This window comes from Ambystoma mexicanum, chromosome 4q, assembly GCF_040938575.1.
Source record: "Ambystoma mexicanum isolate Mex_15411 chromosome 4q, UKY_AmexF1_1, whole genome shotgun sequence".
Lineage (NCBI taxonomy): Eukaryota > Metazoa > Chordata > Amphibia > Caudata > Ambystomatidae > Ambystoma > Ambystoma mexicanum.
The window spans coordinates 970,513,001-970,533,936 of record NC_090928.1 but is presented as its reverse complement, the minus strand read 5'-3'; the positions used below and the strand labels follow the sequence as shown (position 1 = coordinate 970,533,936).

The 20,936-nt window shown below is 45.8% G+C and overlaps 1 protein-coding gene across 3 annotated transcripts in view; it reads left to right on the top strand.

The window, feature by feature from the left end:
• Positions 1-20,936, top strand: part of INTS7 (integrator complex subunit 7) — a 673,605-nt gene that overhangs the window by 578,452 nt on the left and 74,217 nt on the right. For all 3 annotated transcript variants that reach the window (XM_069608525.1, XM_069608526.1, XM_069608527.1), the window contains one exon: positions 20,048-20,180. In XM_069608525.1, coding sequence (XP_069464626.1) covers positions 20,048-20,180 — 133 coding nt within the window. The remainder of the gene's footprint in view (positions 1-20,047; positions 20,181-20,936) is intronic.

Here is a 20,936-nt window from a genome sequence, read left to right as displayed (position 1 = left end):
CCACATGGTTAGACAGAAACTCTGCAATTTCAACGTGGAGTGTTTCTACCATCCCTGGGTCTCCCAGCATTCCGCCTGGCATTCTCCACCTCCTGGCGGGACTCTGGGAATTCCGGAACACTAGTTCCAACAGCACTGGGGAATGGTCTGATAATGTTAGAGGAAGGATTTCACACCCTTCCACCACAACCGTCATAGACTTGGAAACAAACCAATAATCGTTTCTGGACTCTGAGTCATGCACCGAGGAATAAAACGTGCATCTCCTGCTACCAGGATGAGTCTCTCGCCATGAATCCACCAGTACAAGTTGTGATAAAATATGCCTTAGATTTAGTACTGCCTTGCTTGGGGCTCTAACAATCTTCGAGGATCTGTCAAGAACCGGGTCCAGGGCTACATTAAAGTCTCCCCCCCAAAGAACATTGGGAACACCGAGTGACACAATTATCTGATATATATCCATGTAAAAAGCAGGGTCATCGATGTTGGGACCGTATGTGTTGACCAGGAGTAGTTGTTGGGCAGCAACCTCCCCCAGACCATGACATATCTGCCCAGAAGATCCACCTTGTGACCTCCCACCCTTAACCCAAGGCCTGGATGAATAAGGGTAATAATCCCTCTGGACTGGGATGAATAGTTTGTGTGAAACCTTAGGGGACCCCACCTAGGCAGTATGTGAGCGTTACACGTTCCCACTGCATGGGTTTCTTGTAGCATTAGGATTTGGGGATTATGCCTGGCAATATAATTGCCGATTTTCTTAACTTTCATATGATTGTTTAATCCCCGTACATTCCACGTCAACAGTTTGACCTTCAACCCATCACCGGGACTCTGAGATTGAACATTTGACATTGTCACATTTAACAGGTTTACAGTATTTGTGCAATTTGATCAGCGCCAGACTCAGTGCAACCACGATTTCACTTTTCAACCAACAAGTTACCTCCATGAACTTTCCACCTGAACATAGCTCCATAGAGTGGCACCAACCCCCAACTTCAAATCACCATAAGTCAATTCTAGAGCTGAAATTACTGATCCCCTCCCCCTATCCCACCCAACCACCCTCATCACCACCCCCAACTTGACAATGTGTCCAACAAAAACGTATGGAATATTCCGAGGGTAGCCATGTTGCTTCACATGGCCGCCGATTAGGTCCAACAACTCCACTTGACCAAGTTGCCTGATGCTGCTTAATGTTTAACTTATTTTGACTCCAGCCCTAGAGAGGGTTGACTCTTGTGTGTTTCTTAGTCTGCAGGTCTGGGCCTATTATTTTGTGCCGGTCTGCCCCCTCTGGGAGGAAGGGGTATGGAAGTTTCAATGTATTGCGTAGCTTCGGCTGGAGACTCAAAGAAGTGAGCTCTTCCTGCATGTTGAATCCTCATTTTGGCCACGAACATCAAAGCATATGGGATTTGGCGTTCTCTAAAGAGCCTCTTAACTGGCTTGTAGGATCTTCTGCTTCCCTGGACCCCCACAGAGAAATCTGCATAGATGTGTATGCGACTTTCTTCATATTGGAGAGCGCCCGCCTCTCTTGCCTTTCGTAGGATTGTGTCTCTGTACCTGTAATTGAGGAGTCATGCAATTATAGTGCGTGGTGGTGCACCTGGTTTAGGTGCTGGTGCCAGTGTGCGATGTGCTCGCTCTACCAAAAAATGTTCGGAGAATGTCTCCGGCCCGAACAGGGATTTGAGCAGTGTCTCGAGTTGTTTTTCCATTTGACTTTTGCCAAATGATTCCGCTACGCCCACCACACGGATGTTGTTTCTCCTTGAGCGTGACTCGAGGTCCTCGCATTTATTCTGTAATTTCGCCATGCTTTCCTTGATTTGAGTGATGTCACGGCTGTGATGTGCAATGGTGTCTTCATTAGTGCTTATCCTGTTTTCAGTTTCTGTTACACGCCACTTTCTTTCTCCACTCTAGCCTTTAAAGAGCCGATGGTGGACGCTATGTCATCCAGCTTCGTATTGACTGCGCGAAATCCGTTCTGCACTATTGTAGTTAAGTTGTCTACATTATCACTAGACTCTGTATTGAGGGCCTCGTTAGCATCTGTGTGGATGTCTGCCACCGTAGCCTGACTCTGACTGTAGGTGTCTATTGGGTCTTTCTTTTGTTTTCCCGGAGTCTTGGCACCTTTCCCCGACTTTTGTGGTTCCCCCATAAAAGCTGTCGAGACGATTTTCTGAAGCAATATAGTATATTACTTGCCACACTTTTGTTTGCCGTTCACTCTTGCTCCTTATATAATGTCACAGCCCTGGGGCAGGATCAGATTCAGGGGTCAGAGGCGTTATATGTGTTCACTCCATGGTGTGCCAATAGCCGGCACTTGGTATTCCAAATGGACTGTGTCCCCCCACATGCTGCACTTTAAGATTGCCACGTTCATGGCACTTTATAGTTCTTGTCGTATTAGGGGGCTCTTAGCCGTTCCGGTCTGCCAGTCGCTTTCATATGATAAGGGCATCACCACTGACTGGTCCCCTGGGCGGGGTGTATATCCGTGTTTTTGTCCGGTTTGGAGAAAGAGTAATGTCAGTGTGTGCCACCGGAGGTCTTATGGCGCGTATTATAGTGCGCCTGGCGTCCAGCACACAGCGCTGGAGTGTGGACTCCTTGCTCGGGAGCCCCACAGCGGCCCACACAGTGCTGCCCCAGAAGGAGGGTCGCTGCTAGTATTGGGGGCCTTAGGGGGGCCACTCCCGGGGCCAGGGACACGCTCAAATCTCCCTAGACTGATACATGCTCCGCCGGGTCTCTCTGGCCTAGCAACGTGGGCAGATTGTATATGCCGGCTCAATGGAAGCTGTCGCCGGGTCTGCGCCCACCACTCCTCTCCGATAATTATGTGTGTTTGTGCCCCCCCCCCTCCGCTGTGTAACCATGCCTCCTTACTTGGCGCCAATACGGATGTCATTTCCTCCGGGTCTTTGTGCGGTCTTGTATCGCAGACTCTCCGCCCGCTTTGCCCCATAGTATGATGCAGGATCTGTGAGGGGCTCTCTGAGCTCGGCAGCCGCGGACCGCCACAAGCTGGGGCCGTGCTCGAGCGTGTGCGCTCGTTCTCCTGGCTTCACCGTCCGTTTCCCAGCCGACTTCACAGATAGTCGTGCATCACCGGCAGGGTGTTGGGCTCAGGCTGCAGTTTCAGGCTCCTCCCATCTGGGGCCTCGCTCCCTCAGCCGCACCAGCGGCTCTCGAGTAGAATACCCTGGAGCTTGGCGTCAGATCGCTTTTGCCACGTGTGTCGGCCAATCTGTGTGTCGCTGTATCTCTGGCGTTTCTAGTTTTTGAACCACAGGAGTTAACCTGACCCACCACGGTTAGATAGGCTATCTGTCCACACTTTTGGGCTCAGCAGGCAGTGCTGAAACGGATATTCTGGCGCCAGATGTCTCAATGGAGCGGGAGCTCTGCAATCAGGCGGCCATTTCTGTCGTGTGCAACAGCTGCCCCCCCTCTCTCTCTCTCTCTTGAAATGGTGGAATACGATTTTCTGCTTGAAACACTATTGATGGTTCTTGGGCGGATCAAAATTCACAGTACCAATCGCATAGATGGGGAGAAAAGTTTGCCACACAACTGTTACTGGCTGCTAAATTGGTGATTGGAATAAGTACAATGTCCCTAAATCTTCCTTGTGACTTCACAAAGCCTTGTGCAGACTTGCTGTGAGTGGACTTACTATGACCATAGGAGGGACAGGGGGAGGTGTATCTGAAAATGGGATCCTTTTCTAATTTATATGAAAGATGGCTGCAGGGAAATTGCATGCCCTGTTTGACATTCATTAATCAAAGTGCAGCTTATGATAGACTTGGTGAACTGAAGACCTGCATGTCATGCCGACATACTCTGTGGGGGAAGCAGTGCTTTAAGTGGGGTGAGAAATCAAGGGAGAGGCCTCATCATAGGGGCATGGCCTAAGTGCTGGGCTTGACGTAAAGAGTGCTTGCATGTGGCCTGAAGGGGCGCGGCTTTCCCAAATAATGCATCCCGAGTATCTGAAAACCTGTGTTTTGGTTCCCTAGGCATATTTTTAGGTGTTCTTGGTCACATCCAGTCTGCATATTGTAAATACATCTCTTTGGCTGGCAGGGTTTGTAACTAAAATTTGCTGTTTGTAAATAAATGACACTCTCAGTATATAACAATTAAGTCATTGAGTACATCACTCTCATTCTGTAAATAAATTGCCTAGAAGAAACAGAGGAGGGAAACATGAGCATTTTGGGAACATAAGAATGACCACAGATGTTTTACATTTGGAAACTATATCTGTGATGATGAGTAAAGAATGCAATGCACACTGGGATTAGAGACTATCTCCAACCAGATGCACCTTTCCATGGATGAATTGAGAAACCCTGCAGCACGACATGGAGCCCTGCATCAGTCATCCTTTGTTACAGAATCTGCAACATGTTGAGTTGTATCCTTTCATGTGTCCTTTTCAACTCCTTCTGCATATACGTGTTGACACAGTTTAGTTAAGGTTCACTTTGGGCTTGCAATTCGGTGTCTGTGGTTGATGAAACTTTTGGATGACCGGAAACCTTGTCTTTCCTTAAACAGCAAGGATACGTCTGAGATGCAGAAAGCAAATGTAATGACCTTTGTTTTCTGCACCTCAGAATTAGCATTGCTTTTGAATGCTGGAGTGTGGCGTTTTATGACTGGAGAATGGCATATATATTGTTTATCTTATTTAAATAACCCCCTTCTACTAGCATAGTAAGGTGTCTGAAGACAAGTGTTACTTGCACAGAAACCCAGTCAAGGCTCTTTAGACTTGAGCCCCTCCGCGTTTCTGAGTATTGGATAGTTGCTAGCAGATTCACCTCTAGGGATTTCTATAAAACAAGACTACGTTCTTCAGGATTGTGTTACTGATAGTTGAATCGAATCAGCCAGCTGCTTGTTATCTCCCTTCTTATTTGGCTTTTGAAAGGCCCAATTTTCAATTTCGATGCATTGCTGCAATCCAAGATTTTTGACTTTATAAAGACCACCTACAATCTGGATATGCCGTCCTCTTCCCTAGTACCAGTAGAACAAAACTTGGGCTGAAGTAAATTAGGAAACCCAGTACTTCCAGACTGCGCTCTCTATAAACTCCTGTTTCACCAGCCCTGATGAGTTAACGGAAGGGACCTTGACTGATCTGAACATGGATGGCCCTCTTCTTTAATGGCACAAATGCTTTGAAAAGCGGTGGAATGGAAGCTGTCCAGAGGCATTACTAGTAGTTATTTTTAAACTAAAGTTTTTAAACTAAAGTTGTTAATCTGGCGCTCCTTAGTGCATAGCATTAAGTGACATATTTATGCCCAGATGTTGGTCCCTTACTTTGTGAGCCTAGCGTACCAAACTGCACCTTACAAATTAAGCCCAACAATGACGAAATGTGTCTATGGTAGCTTTTCAGGTTCGACTGTGCTTCAACTGGTGGCAGGACAGAGACTGATTTGCATAGTTTAGGTCTCATTCTGCAATGGCACAGATGGACTGAAAAACAATGCAATGTAAGTTGCCTAAAGGCATTACCAACATGTATTATTAAATCAAAGCATTTCATCCATTATTGTTTATATTCATTGTAGTTGGTTAGACATTTTTTAGATCAATATTGTATGTGGATATGTGAGTTTGCCCAATGGGTATCCATGAGAATCCTGTACAAAGTGAAGCCATGTTTTCTAAGGGCTTCCACTGGTGCAGTCGGAAGCTTTTTCAGCAGTGCCCCAAATGGGTAGAGATTGATGAAGTATTTTCTTTTCGAGGCAGACCTCCGCAAAATGCTATTGGCCTACATCAATCTGTGAATCTTTGTTGGATCTGTTTAACTAGCCCTATGAGCGTCAATAAACAAACCTGAAATAGAATGAGCACTCTTATAAGGAAATTCTTCTGTACACTAATGCATTTACCAATCAAGGGGGTGCACAGTTCTACCCTTTGGTACTTGGTCTCAAGGAATGTCTTCTTAGGATAGAGGTGTGGGGTGAGGTTAAGAGGGAACAGACTTTACCTCTTCTTTGTAGCTGAAGACTCAAAATAGAGAATCACTGAGGCAGTTCCAGTGACTCAAAAGTGTATTAGAAAGGTCAGATTGCCTGACACTCTAAGGAATATAGCATCAGCAGGAGCCTAGTTGCAGATCCACCAACAAATGAATCAAGAATGGGTTCGCCTTTCCCTCCCAAACCAGTATCATCTGCCTGTTAGCCTTTTGTCGAAGTGCCTTCGGTCCAGGACCCTCCATATGTACTCTTTAAAGTCTTTCTGCCAAATTGTATCCAGTATTCATATTAATTTTGTACAGTGCTCTGTTGCGCCACAGCTAGGTCTGTACAGCATAAATCCCAACATGCTAATTTAAGTTCTGTGGCGTGTCAGAAAAAGGATGCAGACTCTTATTAGACATTTCAAGTATATTTTGTATTAAAGAATATGATAATGCCCATCTCTCCCTACATCTGTGGGCGTTCCCTACCTAACAAACTAGCTAAGGTGCTTGTCGGTAGTCGGTGAATTTCTTAAAAAGAATCGGTCCACCGTCTAAACTAAGGCTTACTGATTCTACCACTATAATACCAACTTAAGACAGGAGAATGACTCACTTCTCTTGGGTTTTGCTTCTCACAAACTTGTATTCAATAACTGATTTTTAAATAGTCTGTTGTGGCTTCTTTGATCAGTTCATACAGTTCTCTCAGTATTTCCTTGTCCTTTTGTTTCTTCTTAAAATGTGGGTCTCCTTGACTCTAGACTGATATATTCTCCCTTGTGAATGGTTTCCGTTTGTTTACCAGTCTCCTCTTTTGTTTTTCTACAAATAACTATTCTTCCCTTTTCCCAAGGTAAGGTTATCCAACCTTTCTGATTCTCTCTCTCTCCTGAGGCTCTTTTCCTTCCTACGTAGTTAACAACCTTTGTTATTTGTATTGTATCTGTCTTTTGACATATATATCAGTTCATCCTTCTCAGGGTTTTCTCTTATAGCTTGCATTCAAGCAAACTCCCACGATTCATCACAGTTCTCGCAAAACTCCTTAACATTAAAGGATTGTCTTAAGTTTGCACCGTTTGACAAGTGGTTGTCGCTATGGACAAGTTAAATGGCTATTCCAACACAGTTAATTCTTGAGGATTTACACAATGCAGGTGTTGGTAACTTTTCTTGGACTAGCTGTAACCGGCATGCAGAGGTTGTTCGGACTCCCATAGACATCTTCATAAGATGGTTAAGAGGAAATGAGTAGCATAGAAACACACATTTGACAACTCATTCCCATAGCGAAGAAAAAGAGAAATCTCAATTGAAACTTCATTGGGTGGAGGAATGGTATGTATGCAATGCAGGCATTGTATGGCTGCATTATCTGCAGGACAAAGCACCTTTTAGTGGGCAGCAGTATCCATGTAAAACAGTTTCTAGCCATGTTGTGAGATGCATTATAAAAAAGCAAGTCATATTCACACATACTGTTGAATGTAATATGTTATTGATATTGGTCAGAGGCAATCTTCTAGTGCGTCCCGGTAAGTTGAAAATTGTTTTCATGTTCTTCTAGAAACATATTGAAGTTAAAGTTTTAAAGCACACAATTGGAAAGCCGAATGTGTCTTGCATTTGCCTCCCACAGAGTCTGAACATGTGTTTGTAGCCTCTATGTAGTGTCTGGAGAGTAATTTCAATATAGCTGCTTAGGTTAACTCTCTGGTATACAAAGTGGCCACTACAAAGTTTGTACCATGATTTAAGTAGTGTGCAGTGTTCAATGTTACCTCAGAAGTCCTTCAGCTTCATAATGGCTCCCTGGCTTGCATAGAAGGGGGCAAATGGAAAATATTAAATTTTTTTCTAACACTTACTAAATTTGTGAGAGTGCATATGATTTAATTGGTAGAGCGGGTTCACAGTCACCACATGATTGCGACATCCGAAACATGGACATGGCTGAAATGTAGAGCGCAAAAGGAAATCCAGAGCGTGACAAAATCTTTATTGAACACTTTTGCTGAGAGCGAGGATTGAGTTAATAGAGCCCACGAAATGGCACATCTGTGCATAGTGGATCCTTGTCATATGGACATCATGAGTGTTCACAAAGGATCCACTTGACACGTCTTCATTTTAACATGCTACTGTCGGTGGTACTGCAAGTCCCAAGCTGAGGCTTAGAATACCAGGATTGTCAATGCCACTTTCTAATTTGTTGTTGTTCTGCCTATTTTATCAGAAAATAAGAAATACGGGCCAACACCATATTTGAGAGATAAGAAATGCTTTCAGTAAAGGCCACCTCTTCATCTATCCTTTGTTTATCCCAAATTTTGCCTCGTGTGTATTCAATTCTTATTTAGGCCTATTTTAAAAAGTGTGGCAGAGCCAGGGGCTTGACCATGTTAGGAGGAAACAGGGACCCCTCCCTTCCAGAACTAATGCCAGAGCCAATCCTACCCCTGAGGTGGGTGGGGAGGGAGCTGGGAGAGACCCAACCCTAAATCACCCCCTCACCTCCTTGCCTTGTATGGGAAGACCAGTACCTCTTTCAATCACCCAATTCTATGCGCCCTCCATTCTGGCTCAAGTTCTCTTTACATTCTTTCACAACTTCCAAGACCAGCGTGCCCTCTCATACTGAGTGAGCCCAACAAGACATCTGGAGAGAGCCAACTATGCCTATAACACACCTGACATTCAGCGCTTGTCATTAGAGGGAAATTACTCACAACAGCGTAGATTAAGTGGTACGCTGACCCAACACTCAGCAGTAAAAAGCAGAGGCTGGTTGAATTGTGCACAAAAAAAGGGGGCTGGGTCTAAGAAGAGTTTATGTAGCTTTGTACTACAACTGCCCAACCCTAGGAGAAAAGCCAGCAAATGGGCTTAAGAGTAAGGTGGAACGCAGGTCCAATGAGGGGAGGAAGGAAGTTAAAAGCAAAAAGTCACAAGTATAAAAGACCCATGGGAGCCACTGCAGGTGAGGGGTGTTTGTGTGAGGTCAGGGAGTGGGGAGGTTGGCCGAGAGAACCAGGGGGAGGTTGGAGGTTGGAACAGAAAGCTGAAGAGTCTGTGGAAGAATTGGATTGAAGTGCAGGTGAGATATTGTGTATGATTGGTGTCCATTGGAGAGTGTGAATATGTGATTGTGGCAGTGAGTAGCAGTGGAGTGCACGAGATAGAAGGGAGTATGTGGGGAGTATAGAAGGTGAAGGAAAGCATAGAGAATGTGTAAGTGGAGGATGGGTGGTAGAGTATGAGAGAGAGAGAGAGAGAGAGAGAGAGAGAGAGAGAGAGAGAGAGAGATATATATATATATATATATATAGATATGCATGCATGCGCCCTTAAAAAGTCCCGGATGGAATAAGATCGATAAGGCCTTTATGCCCGCCCATAGTAGAGAGATTATAGTAGGTTGTAGGGGTTCACGAACTATAGTGCTCACGCTGACCTTGGGCGATAGGGAAACCTGGGTTATGGTGGAGGATGCTCATGGGAAATTGAGGGACCAGAGAGAGAAACTCGTTTTTGTTGGCAGGACTTTACAGCCTCTAACCCTTGGCATTGAAAATACAAAATAGGTGTTAATCATCCATCCAGTAGACTTTTGGGGTCTCCTAAGGCAATCTGTGACATCTCAAAATGTCGTTATTGAATTTTGTCGATAAAAACCCTTCAGCCATCTAACAGTCTCTTAAGATTGTGAAGGCCTTCTGTCACAGAAGGCTCCGTAAGCACATTCATTTTTTTACTTCATGAAAATATCTAGGTTTTAAAATAGCACTTTGGAACTGTAAAGGACTGATAATTGCATCTAAAAGTTGTAATTTTCTGCATCCCACATATTTTATTGTGTATAGATGAATTATAAACATGTTAAGAATGTAATGCTGTTAAACACATTGGGCCTCATTACAAGTGTAGTGTGGCGGTCCGGAAACAAGGGTGTCTGTAAGCTCGCTGGCACCCTTGTTTCTGGACTGCCACACTAAAAGTCTGCCTACTGGGGTCGCTGCACCTGACAGGTCTGACCCTGGCAGGCGCAGCAGCCTCAGTCGGCAGATTTGTCATGGAAGCACTGTCACCGTTAGCAACTTCCCTCACCGCTGGGACTTGTAATGTCCCGGTAGCCCCAGGAAGTTGGGCGCCAGATTCAGTGTTACGGGGTTACCGCCAACCTCTTAACGAGGCCTAATATTTTTTCATTTTATATTCGTGTTTGCTGAATGGGATTAATCATTTCAAATAAAGCATTTTGAACACAAAATGTGCTTGCAGTGCTACTTGGGCAACACACTGCCCTTTATCTACTACCTAACTAGTTCAGGAATTCTAGTAGTAAATGGGTATAAGTGCCTATAGGAATTCTGATCAAGGAACGCTTTTTCATTGCATAGCAATGTAGTTCTGCATTTTTGCAACACTCTAGTTAATTTATTTACCAATTGGGAGAATTGCTATCTGAACTGGATCTCGTCTATATTGGCTCATTAACCTTTAACCCATTGCTACCAGTGTCGGTAAAATGGTTTCGATGACACCAGTGCTTTTGGATTCTTTTGGATGAAGTAACTTCTCCAAGGTGGAATAATAATTTGCCAGCCTATTCAGCCTTGAGCTTAATCCAGAATGTCATTAATGTTTGGTGCTTCTTAGGGCAGCCATTATTTTTGCTTTGTCTGCTTCGAATGTCCATATGCGTCTCCGAAGGTGTGTGTGTACCATGCATTTTCCCAAGTCTCTCTGGGGGTGTTAAAAGTGCTATTATGTTGATGTATGTTGTGCGTTCTAAAACAATTTCTCAACCTTAAAAATATCTTGGCTACATTTCTTGTGTAAGATTATTGCACTCCTTTAAACATTTTGGAATGTTAGTCTGAGTCTGGGTTTCATTGTTTGTAGGGATTTGTGTTCAACGTGTTTGGTGTGAAGTCATGTTATGGAGGGTAAAGAATGTGACTGGGTGACACTGGGGCCCAAGGACCACCACCCGCTCTGGGAAGTGGGCCCCAGAGGGGTTTATGGCAGATCTACAAGGCTCCCAAGTTCCTCGAATGCCTTGCTCTTACCCCAAAACTCATTTTGCAGCTGGGAAAGAAGTAGCAAAATGAGAGAGACATTGGGTGTAGATGGAAGACGCAAAGCATTCATGGAGCTGCCATTGCCAGCATCTGAAACTCCATAGTAATGACAAGTAAAACTGGTGAAGTCAAAGGCAGAGGGTTGCGAGTGCTGACTGCACAGTGAAACACTGACCACACTCACAGGGCCCCTTCTGAGTCAAAGGGTGGATATTTAGCACAGTAGTAGAACCGAGAAAGCACTGCCGCCACAAGGAACTGCAGATGAATTCAAGATGAAAGACTAGGGAACAGCAATGCTAGGCAATAAAGACAGCATATGGAAACTAAGTCACTATAACCATATACACTAGTGACACGACAGACACGAGGTTTGATTTCCAAACAAGTCTGGTTTATTTCAAAGTATCTCAGCGGCCGACTGGGTCTCAACGTCTCACAACGTGTGTTCCCAGACTTTGTGAGACGCAAGAGAGCGAGCAACGCTCAAGCAGCAATATATATACATAACATACAATCTTTACAAAGGTAATTCGATCCGCCCATAAACGTATCATTCAGGCTAGGGTTCGGTAATCGACAGTCATGACAATTATGACACGTTATGACAAGTCTTCATTCAGTCTAAACATAGTTATTCTAGCAATGGCAGCAGAGACAGCTTTCTGTTATGGGGAACATAGAGCTCTTAGTTCGACAAAGATGTCATTTTCGTAGCAGAGAAACATTCCTTAGCACGTTACTGTGTGTTTCGGTTCATGAGCTAAGGGTCAGACAGTTCTGAAGCAGAAAATACCACTCTCTGCAAAGGAGTCCCGCTAGAAGAATATAATTCATGCTTGAACTGCCTTTTACCACAGCGTTTGCAAGACAAGCCAGCACCTGGACTACTGATTAGATACGGCTTCTGCTCGACTTCAAGGACTTAGTGAGAGAGAAAAACAATGTATCTCTGCATAGTTTGACATTCCTGTCTGTATTAGTACTTCAGCATTCAGGCCGTGGCCTCGCACCGTGTGTGAGTTCGAAGCATAGAATACATTTTGCAAAGCATTTTGACAGGAAAGAAAAAAGCAAATGGCCGACATTTCACAAAATGGACGCCCTCTGGTTAAATTGACAATTCTGCGATTGCGATATTTGTCACATGATGCGATTGGTTTCTGGCCAACATACTATAGATACTATACATACTATAGGGTCGTTTCTGGTCTAACAGCAACATCAACCAGTGGGGCAGTCTACTAGCCAAAGTGAAAACACCGGGGGAATGAGTAGTCAACCGAGACTGCTTCCTACAACCAGACACGAGAAGGAGGAAGAGATGTGCAATGTGGAAGAGGTAGAAGAGAAAATAAAGTAAAGAAAGGGTGGGAGATGGAGAAGAACGAAGGTGGAAGAGTCCTGTCCATGAGTAGAATCTGTCTGTAGGAGAACCTGTGTATCACTGATCAGGCCCTGGCCTGGCTGACCACCTTTCTCATTGATCGACCCTCCCAGGTCCAGCTGGGGTACTTCCTCTCTTCTCTCTCTCACTCTCTCTCTCTACCTGTGGTGTTCCCCTGGGGTCTAACCTTTCTCCCTGGCTGATCAACCAATAACTAGCACCTCTTGCCCACTGCATCGCTGCTCTCTGCTTCAACTTTCCAGCTTTCTTTTAGGCTCCACTCGGTCCGCCTCTACTCCTTCTCTCATTCCAGACTGTTTGTCCACAATCCAGGAGTGATTTGCCGCAAATGATCTCTGCCTTAATGCCTTTAAGACTGAGATCCTCCTCATCCGAACACCAGCTCCCTTCTTTCCTCTCTCTCTCTGCCCGCCCTTGCTGTGCCTTCTTCCTATTCCTACCTGTGAGGCTAAGAACCTTGGGTTCATCTTCGACTCTCCTTCTCTCCTCGCATCTCTGACGTCTCTATAGAAGTCAAACTATCAGCCACACATCCTCAGAGGTATTCTTCCTTTCCTCACTTTCCCCAGAAGCTCACTGTCTCCAGAGGTCTGGTCCTCTCTTGGCTGGACTACTGCAACATCCTCTTTCTAAATCTCCCTGCCTCTACGCTCTGTCCTTTACAACTTATCCAGAACAGGACTGCAAGACTCGTCAATGGCCTCAAGCCCAGGTTTCGTATCTCTCCAGAACTGGAATCTCTTCACTGGCTCCCAGTGGCTGCAAGGATCAAGTTCAATAACCTCTGTGCGGTCCACAAGGCTTTCTGGGGCCTGGGACCGCTCTACTTCCAACTCTCTCTTCCTAAACATCTTCCTTCTCAAGCTCTCCGCTCATCCACCTCCAACACTCTGAGGGTAAGTCGCTTTTCCAAGCAGAGAGTTGGGGGGCAGATCTCTTTCTTCGGCTGGGTCTTGCCTCTGGAACAGCCTCCCTGCCTCTTTCTAACTTGAGCAGAACCACCTCCGGTTCTGGAAGCACCTCAAGACCTTCCTCTTCGCTTCCGCTTTCTCGCTTCCTCTCCCATGCTGATGACCCATCTGGTCCATGCACTGGTCACCTGGCCACCCTCCGAACTTGGGCCCAGGTCCCTGCATGTCCAGTTGCACCTCGCACTCACCCAACACTTGTGGTCTGTATCTGTAACCCTGCACTGAGCCACCCGCTGGCTGCACTTTGTGATTACCTGCACTTCTCCATTCCTCCAACCCCCTTTTTGCCATTTCTCCCCATCCACTTCCCTGCACTTGCGCTATCTGAAGGACACAAGGCCTAGTAAGAACGTTGTCTTGTCCTCCCTCTGTTTCACCCTCCTTGTCTTTTCGTGCCTAGAAACACTTGTGTACAGGCGCGTTATAAATGTCACATCATAACACTACCAGGCAAAATCTAAAGCCTAGAAGGACAACTCTTTGTGGATGTCAACCACTGCGAAAAGGATGGGAGAAGTAGCCTGTTAACCCCAGGGTCTAATGCCTGAGGAAAAGTCTGACGAACAAACCCTGTTCAGTTGATCCAAGGCACTAGGGGTGATGGTGCCCGATAATCAACACAATTAATAGCACAAATGCAATATTATAAATATCACACGAACCAAGAAAGACGCTGTAGAACCAGTGCATTATACATTCCAGCGATTGTGAGTGACTGTTTGCTGCCAGGAAGATGTGCCCCTGTTCTAGGGAGAGGGGGGGGGGGAGGACAGGACCATGGGCCAAACTCAGTTGCTTTTACTCCCAAAACCACACCCTATGTGTTCAGTTGAACCTAATCACTTGTTTTCCTTTGCTATATGATAAAGGGACAAATAATCTACATTTCGTCCTCGAGCTGTCTGTTGGTTCAACGGCTTTGGCATTGGGATAAGGTAACTTGTATTACTTTTCAGCACCCTGTCCCTCCAGAAGTTATTTGCAGGCAGCTATTTTGTCCTGCTCCCCGTGTTTTTTTTTTTGTTTTTTTTTTGTCAAAACATTCTTAGTGGAGCATCAACAAAAACAGTTAAAGCAGGCAGCCATCTCGTTCTTGAACAAACCGTGGCCAACACTACACATTACCCCAGCACACCCATTCACATGTAAACAGTCACCCGAATTGTCGGGGAGTAGGCAGGGCAATAGGCATGGAAAAAGGGCGGCTCAAAGTTTGTAGTACTCACAGTACGAGAACAGTATATGGTAATTCCATTCCACCTTCACTTGCCCTATTGAGACAGAACGGAGCTCGAACATCAGAAGGTTCCAGGCATCTTCTTGCCCAGAAGTAGCGAACCGAGCTTGCCCAAAATGACTTCTGCCTCTGCAACCCTCCCAAAAAATGTACTCATCTTATACCATCCTCAACTTGGCAGGTTGCAGCTCTGAGGCCTCTATTCGGAATGTGTGCAAGTTTCTATTCCAATTTGTTTGCAAAGCTTGCCTCAGAAGCAATATTTCGAATGTATTGTATCCTCCCACGTATTCCTCATTTTATGATATTTCCATATACAGCTTCAGCTGCTTCAGAATTTTTTTTTCAGCAGAGGGCGCTGCGTGTCGATGTCTGTCGACTCGATGTCCCTCGGAGGCCTCCTTGTCGATGTGGACATCATCGATGGTATAAAGCGCACGCAGTGACCGTTGACTTCAGTTATGTTTTTCTGCGAAAGTTATCCCTTCAAGTATATTATTGACAATGGCATCATCGGTGTCTTCGACTCTGAGATCGGGGGTTTAAGAAGTGCCAAGATTGTGGGGCAAAGATGTCCCTTATGAACTCCCATCGGGTGTGTCTGTGGTGCATCGGTTCCTCTCACGCTTAAAGCCCTGAAGGAGCGAAGGGTAAAATTAGCGCCAGGGTGGTCAAAATCCCATTCAACGACCCTGTCAAAAAAAGTGGCTTCAGACGAGTCGAGAAATATTTCTCATCGTAAAAAGGCAGAGATCGAAATCCTGCAGTAGTTCTCACTACTCATCAGCTTCACGATGGTCGAGGAAAAGGCACCATAGGTTGTCATCTCTTTCGTCGAGTTCCTCCCCAGAACGGGTTAGATGCCTGAGGAAATCGGCCTCTCCAACGAGTGGGAGAAGTTCTGACTAAAAATGATGCACGTTTTTGAGAATGCGGCCTTGACCCCCTCAAAAACTCAAAAAAGCCATTCCCAGGTCAAAAAACTCAACAAGAAAAAGGATAAGGGCAAAAATCGTGTGCCCTCTGGCCCCTAAGGCAAAGAAACATCTCCTCGAGAGTGGTCGAAGGATCCTTCGAGTCGAGACAAATCTTCCTCGGGGAAGAAGTCCTCTACGCCATTGGTGCCGAAAGACTCCTCATCGGACTATGACATGTCCTCCACGCCAAAGGTGTTAGACAAGTCCTCCACGCTGAAAGCGTCAAAGCCCTCAACGTTGACTATGCCGAAGATTTCGGCACCACCATCGATGCCATCGAGGATCACAGAAAACGTACATACACCATTACCAAGAAAGGACTTCTTTGAGTTACTTTCTTCAATTTATGAGGAAGCAGAACGTTCATCGGATGGTTCACAACCTTTTGGTCTTCAGTATGGAACACCTGGGGTCCCTGAGCCTTTGATCTCAGAGAAATTAAAGCTAAAAAAACATAGGAGTCCCGGCAGAATGCAAGTGGAGTGGATACATCCCCAGAATTATAGTTTGGGCGACCAGACTTTACTGACCATGCTGAAGGGTCCTATAGACAGTTAATGTCCACGTTGGTAGAGTATATGGGGTGGAAAAGACCAACACCAATATGCAAACAGGATGATCTGACTGACATCCTAGATATGGGACCCCAGGAGGATCCTGTTCTTTCTTTTCATGTAGCATTGCAAAGGAGAGTGAGTTACAAATTGGGAAAAGCCAGAATTGATTCCAGCAGTGAATACAGAATTAACATCAAAATATAGGGCGTCCAGTATTGACCGCAGTTACTTGACAAAGTATCCCACTCCTGACAGTTTAGTGGTACAAGCTGCTGCATCAACCTTTAAACAGAACGCATACCCGACTATTCCCCCAGAAGAGATGACAAGCGTTACGGCGCTTGGGCCAAGAAAGTTTTCTCTTCGGGAAGTATGGCCCTAAAGTCAGTAAATGCTACGTGCATGTTGGCCAGATTCACTCACACTATTTGGGAATGTGTAGCAATGGTGGCTGATCATATCCCCGTAGGGGAGGAAAGAGGCGGATTTTTAAATCTAGTCAAGGATGGGAAAGATGCAATGTCCAAATCCCTCCAGACAGATCTCGACACGGCTAACAGCAACAGCAGATCTATGGCGGCTAGTTCAGTTATGCGTAAGATTTTCCTGGTTAAGAAAATCTGGTTTTGCTCCAGATGTGCAATCCAGATTGCTTAACATGCCCTCTGATGGCACACATTTATTTGGCAGCATGGCTGACAAGAGCCTGGAGAAATTGCAGACCTCTAAAGCGGCAGCAAAGTCCCTTGGTGCTGTTATTAGAGACGCAAAACCGCCCCACCGGCTCACCTTGGAGGTCCTTTCACTTGTATTCCTCAGTTGGAAGGGGGAGAGGGCTGTCCAAACAAAGAGGTCAGAAAATATTTCCCTGTGGTGGACGGGGAAGAGGTACTAGGACCGCCCATGCAGCGGCTGCTTTACCATCAGCCACTGCTCCAGCCGCCTCAAAACCTCTCTGAGGTCTTAGTTCACAAGACACCAGTGGGAGGCAGATTCACTGCATGTGAAAGAATGGCGAGGAATTATTCCAGATGCATTTTAGTATTTTAGTATTTTATTTATTTCTATAGCGCACCAGGCCCAGGGGCATCCGGGCGCTTATGGGAAACAGTTGCCTGGAGTTACTGCCTTTCCTTTCTAAATAAAGCCTCAGAGTCATCCACCAGGGAACAGCTTTTTCAAAGTTCCAGATCCACTCCTTATGCAGGAAATATTAACCCTGCTAGAGAAAGGTAATAAAGAACCAGTACCTGTAGCGGAGAGGAACAAGGGTTGGGGCTCCCCATAATTTTTTAATTCCAAGAAAGGACAGAGGATTGAGACCCATCTTGGACTTAAGAGACTTAAACCACTTCCTCATGAAAGACAAGTTCAAGGTGGTTACCCTTTCTCAGATCCTTCAGGCCCTCCAGCTTCAGGACTGGGTGCTATCATTGGACCTTCAGGGTGCTAACTTTCATGTGCCAATCCATCACAAGCACAGAAGGTAGCTGAGGTTCGCCGCTGGCGGTTCTCATTATCAGTTTCAAGTTCTGACATTTGGGTGACCTCCGCCTCTGAGGATTTTCACCAAGTTAATGGTGGTGGCTGCAGCGAGTCTCAGGAGAGGGGGGGATTCACGTCTACCGCTACCTGGACGATTGGCTGATCAGGGCACGTTCCCCCTCGAACAGGCCCTGGAACATCTCAGCTCCACCTGTCACTCCCTTCACAGACTGGGCTTCTCCTTCAACTTCAAGAAGTCTCACATGATACCATCTCAAAAGCTCCTAGTAATTGGAGCAGTCCTAGACGCATCCCTGGGAAATGCTTCGCCACCATAGGTGAGGGCTCAAGACATTCTGCAGATGGTCCCCAAATTCCAAAGTGCCCAGCATCTCCCGGCGCTCGACTTTCTCAAAGTTGCTTGGCCTCATGCGATCCTGCATTTTTCTGGTGCCACAGACGCGCCTGAGAATGAGATCTCTCCAGTGGGCTCTCAGGACACAATAGTCTCAATTCTCAGGCAGGATGTCCGATCTCCTTCATATCCCAAACGGAGTCGCTGAGGATGTCCTGTGGTGGGCCGGCAAGGACAACATTTTGAAGGTAGACCCATTTTGGCAACCATGGCCGGAGATAAAGGTAGTAACGGACGCCTCACTCACAGGGTGAGGAGCACATACCAACGACCTGACAATCCGTGGCCGCTGGTCTCCATCGGAGTCCAAACTACCTATCAACCTGTTGGAAATGAGGGCAATCGGACTAGTGCTGAAGGCCTCTCTGCCCTCTGTACGTACTGGGAAAGAACATCCTGATTATGACGGACAACACAGTGGCCATGTACTACCTCAACAAGAGAGGAGGTGTAGGGTCACTACCACTGTGCAGAGAGGCAATGCCGCTCTGGTTCTGGGCAATTTAAGAAGGAATCTCCCTATCGACAGTTCATCTAGCCGTAGTGCAGAATACAGTGGCAGACACTCTGAGCAAGCAGAGCACAGTTTCCCACGATTGGGAACTAGCTCAGGAAGTCCTCCTGCCAAATGACCTCTCAGAGCGCCTTGGCTTCCATATGACACATTTGGCTGGAAAGTTGTGATAGATCTCAGATTTCCTGCTCTACGCTAGGACTAATGCCGGAGTGAATTCAGAAATTTGAAACGGGACGCACAATATGGAACATGGAATTGGCCCGTTTGTGCGTATCTGCAACTAGCGATGGTTAGAGCATTTGTAGCCTGCACGTTCCCATTCAGCAATCCCTGCCTCCTCCGATAGCTTTGAGCTGCCTGCTTGCCATACAGTTGTTGAAAAGCAGCCCTGAAATAAAGTTATTAGGCCGCTCAAAAGACAGAGTGAGGTGAGGTTGCTGAGTGGTTGCATGAGGAGGGCAATTTACTGCTGCGGCAGCCTTTCAAATGGGAACCTCGCAACAATATGGATGAAGATTTGGTAGAGTAAGATCTTTGTTTGTACATAGCACATCTTTGCCCGATGGCACCTTTGTACTACAATGATGTGGACATGAAATGTCATGGTGCTTGAGCAAAGGATTAAAAAGATAAATAAAGCAAATGAGAATGAAACTTCTTTATCAGACCCCGTAGAAGCAGACAGAGGGAGGGACACCAGCAGGAGCTCAACTAAAACAGGTCCACATTAGGATGGGAGGGCAAGATTCCTCCCTGCATCATAGTGAGTGTGTGCACAAGATGCAAAGGGCCACCACAGAGCAAAGTCCCAGTCAGCTAGCAGAAGACTCGAAGGAAATAGTGCCACCCAGAAGTCACACCCAAGTGGGAAAGCCATCTTGCGAGCCAGGGAGTGAGCAGCACCAGGTGACATCACCCGGGGTTCAAAGAGCCAGAGGATCGAAGTTGACCTAAAAGCGGTGCAGCCACCCCCTACCCTTCCTACCTGGGATGGGAGAAACCTGGGGCCCAAGGACCGTCAACAGTCCCTTGGCAACAAGAGGCTTAATCCATCAGCTGGGCGGCAGTTTAACTTGGCACAACCATCTTGTCCCTCCTCGTTCGCTGTTAAGTTACGTTAAAGACTTTTTGTAAAGCATGTACACCTGCAACACAGTGCGTTTCCAGTGCTTCAAATAACTGGGAGCAGTTCTTTTCACACGACTGTGTCTCCATGTCTGTCTAGATGCATGCCAGTCTTAGTTAAAGACCATTAGACAAGTATGTACAGATACATGCATAACCCTGCTTGTATAAAATGAAGTCCTGATGTTGATTTTATTGGCCTCTTCAAGGTCTAAACATGTTCTCTTTTTGTTTAAGTTTCCAGGAATATAGTTTTAGTGGAGCAATGCAAGCTGAGAGCGAGTACGAACGAAGGATGATGTCCATATTCAACCACGTGCTGGAGGAAGTGGAGCTCCTTAGCAAGAAGTATCCCCCCGTTTCATACATGGCAAGTATTTCCTTGCATTTCCATAGAGAAACATGCAGAGCAATGCTGTGGTTTCACCCTCGCTGTGTATTGCAGTCATCGAAGTTCCGTCTTTCTGATTGGGAGCCTTTGACCGTCGTTTCTTCCCTATTCCTTTGCAAAGCCTGAACACCACCTGAAAACGAGCTATGGTTATTCTACAGATGGTGAATAGTTATTAGCAAACATTGTGTCAAGGGGTGGTTTGCCTGTTATCTGCGCATAAAACACGATTAAAGAGACACGCGTTTCGCCTGTGTGACACGCCGGCATCGCAACGCATTGAAAGCGTTTATTAGTGGAGCTCACAGTAATTACTGGTTTTGGAATTGAATTAACCTATTGACTTAACTTACGGAATGCAAGCCTCTGAGCTCCTTAGCTCAAAACACGTGTCTCTTTAATCGTGTTTTCTGTGCAGATAACAGGCAAACCACCCCTTGACACAATTTATGTACCACAAATATTACCAGTCAGGGCGCCATTTTCTCAATGCCCTTTTCTGCCAAAACCAGGTCTTATTAGCAAACATTCATTTTGCAAATGTGAATTGGTTGCAATAAATACTTTTTGAGAATTCCCCTTAAGAAATGATAGGCAATAAGTTTACTCGTCTGCCATTGTTCGCAAAAAGCGATTGGTTCTGGTTTCCAGTTTTATTACAATTGGTCAGCAAAGCTGAGTGTAGCCAAGCAGATTTGCAGCTCTTTCGACTACCCACAAAATGTCATTTCTCTG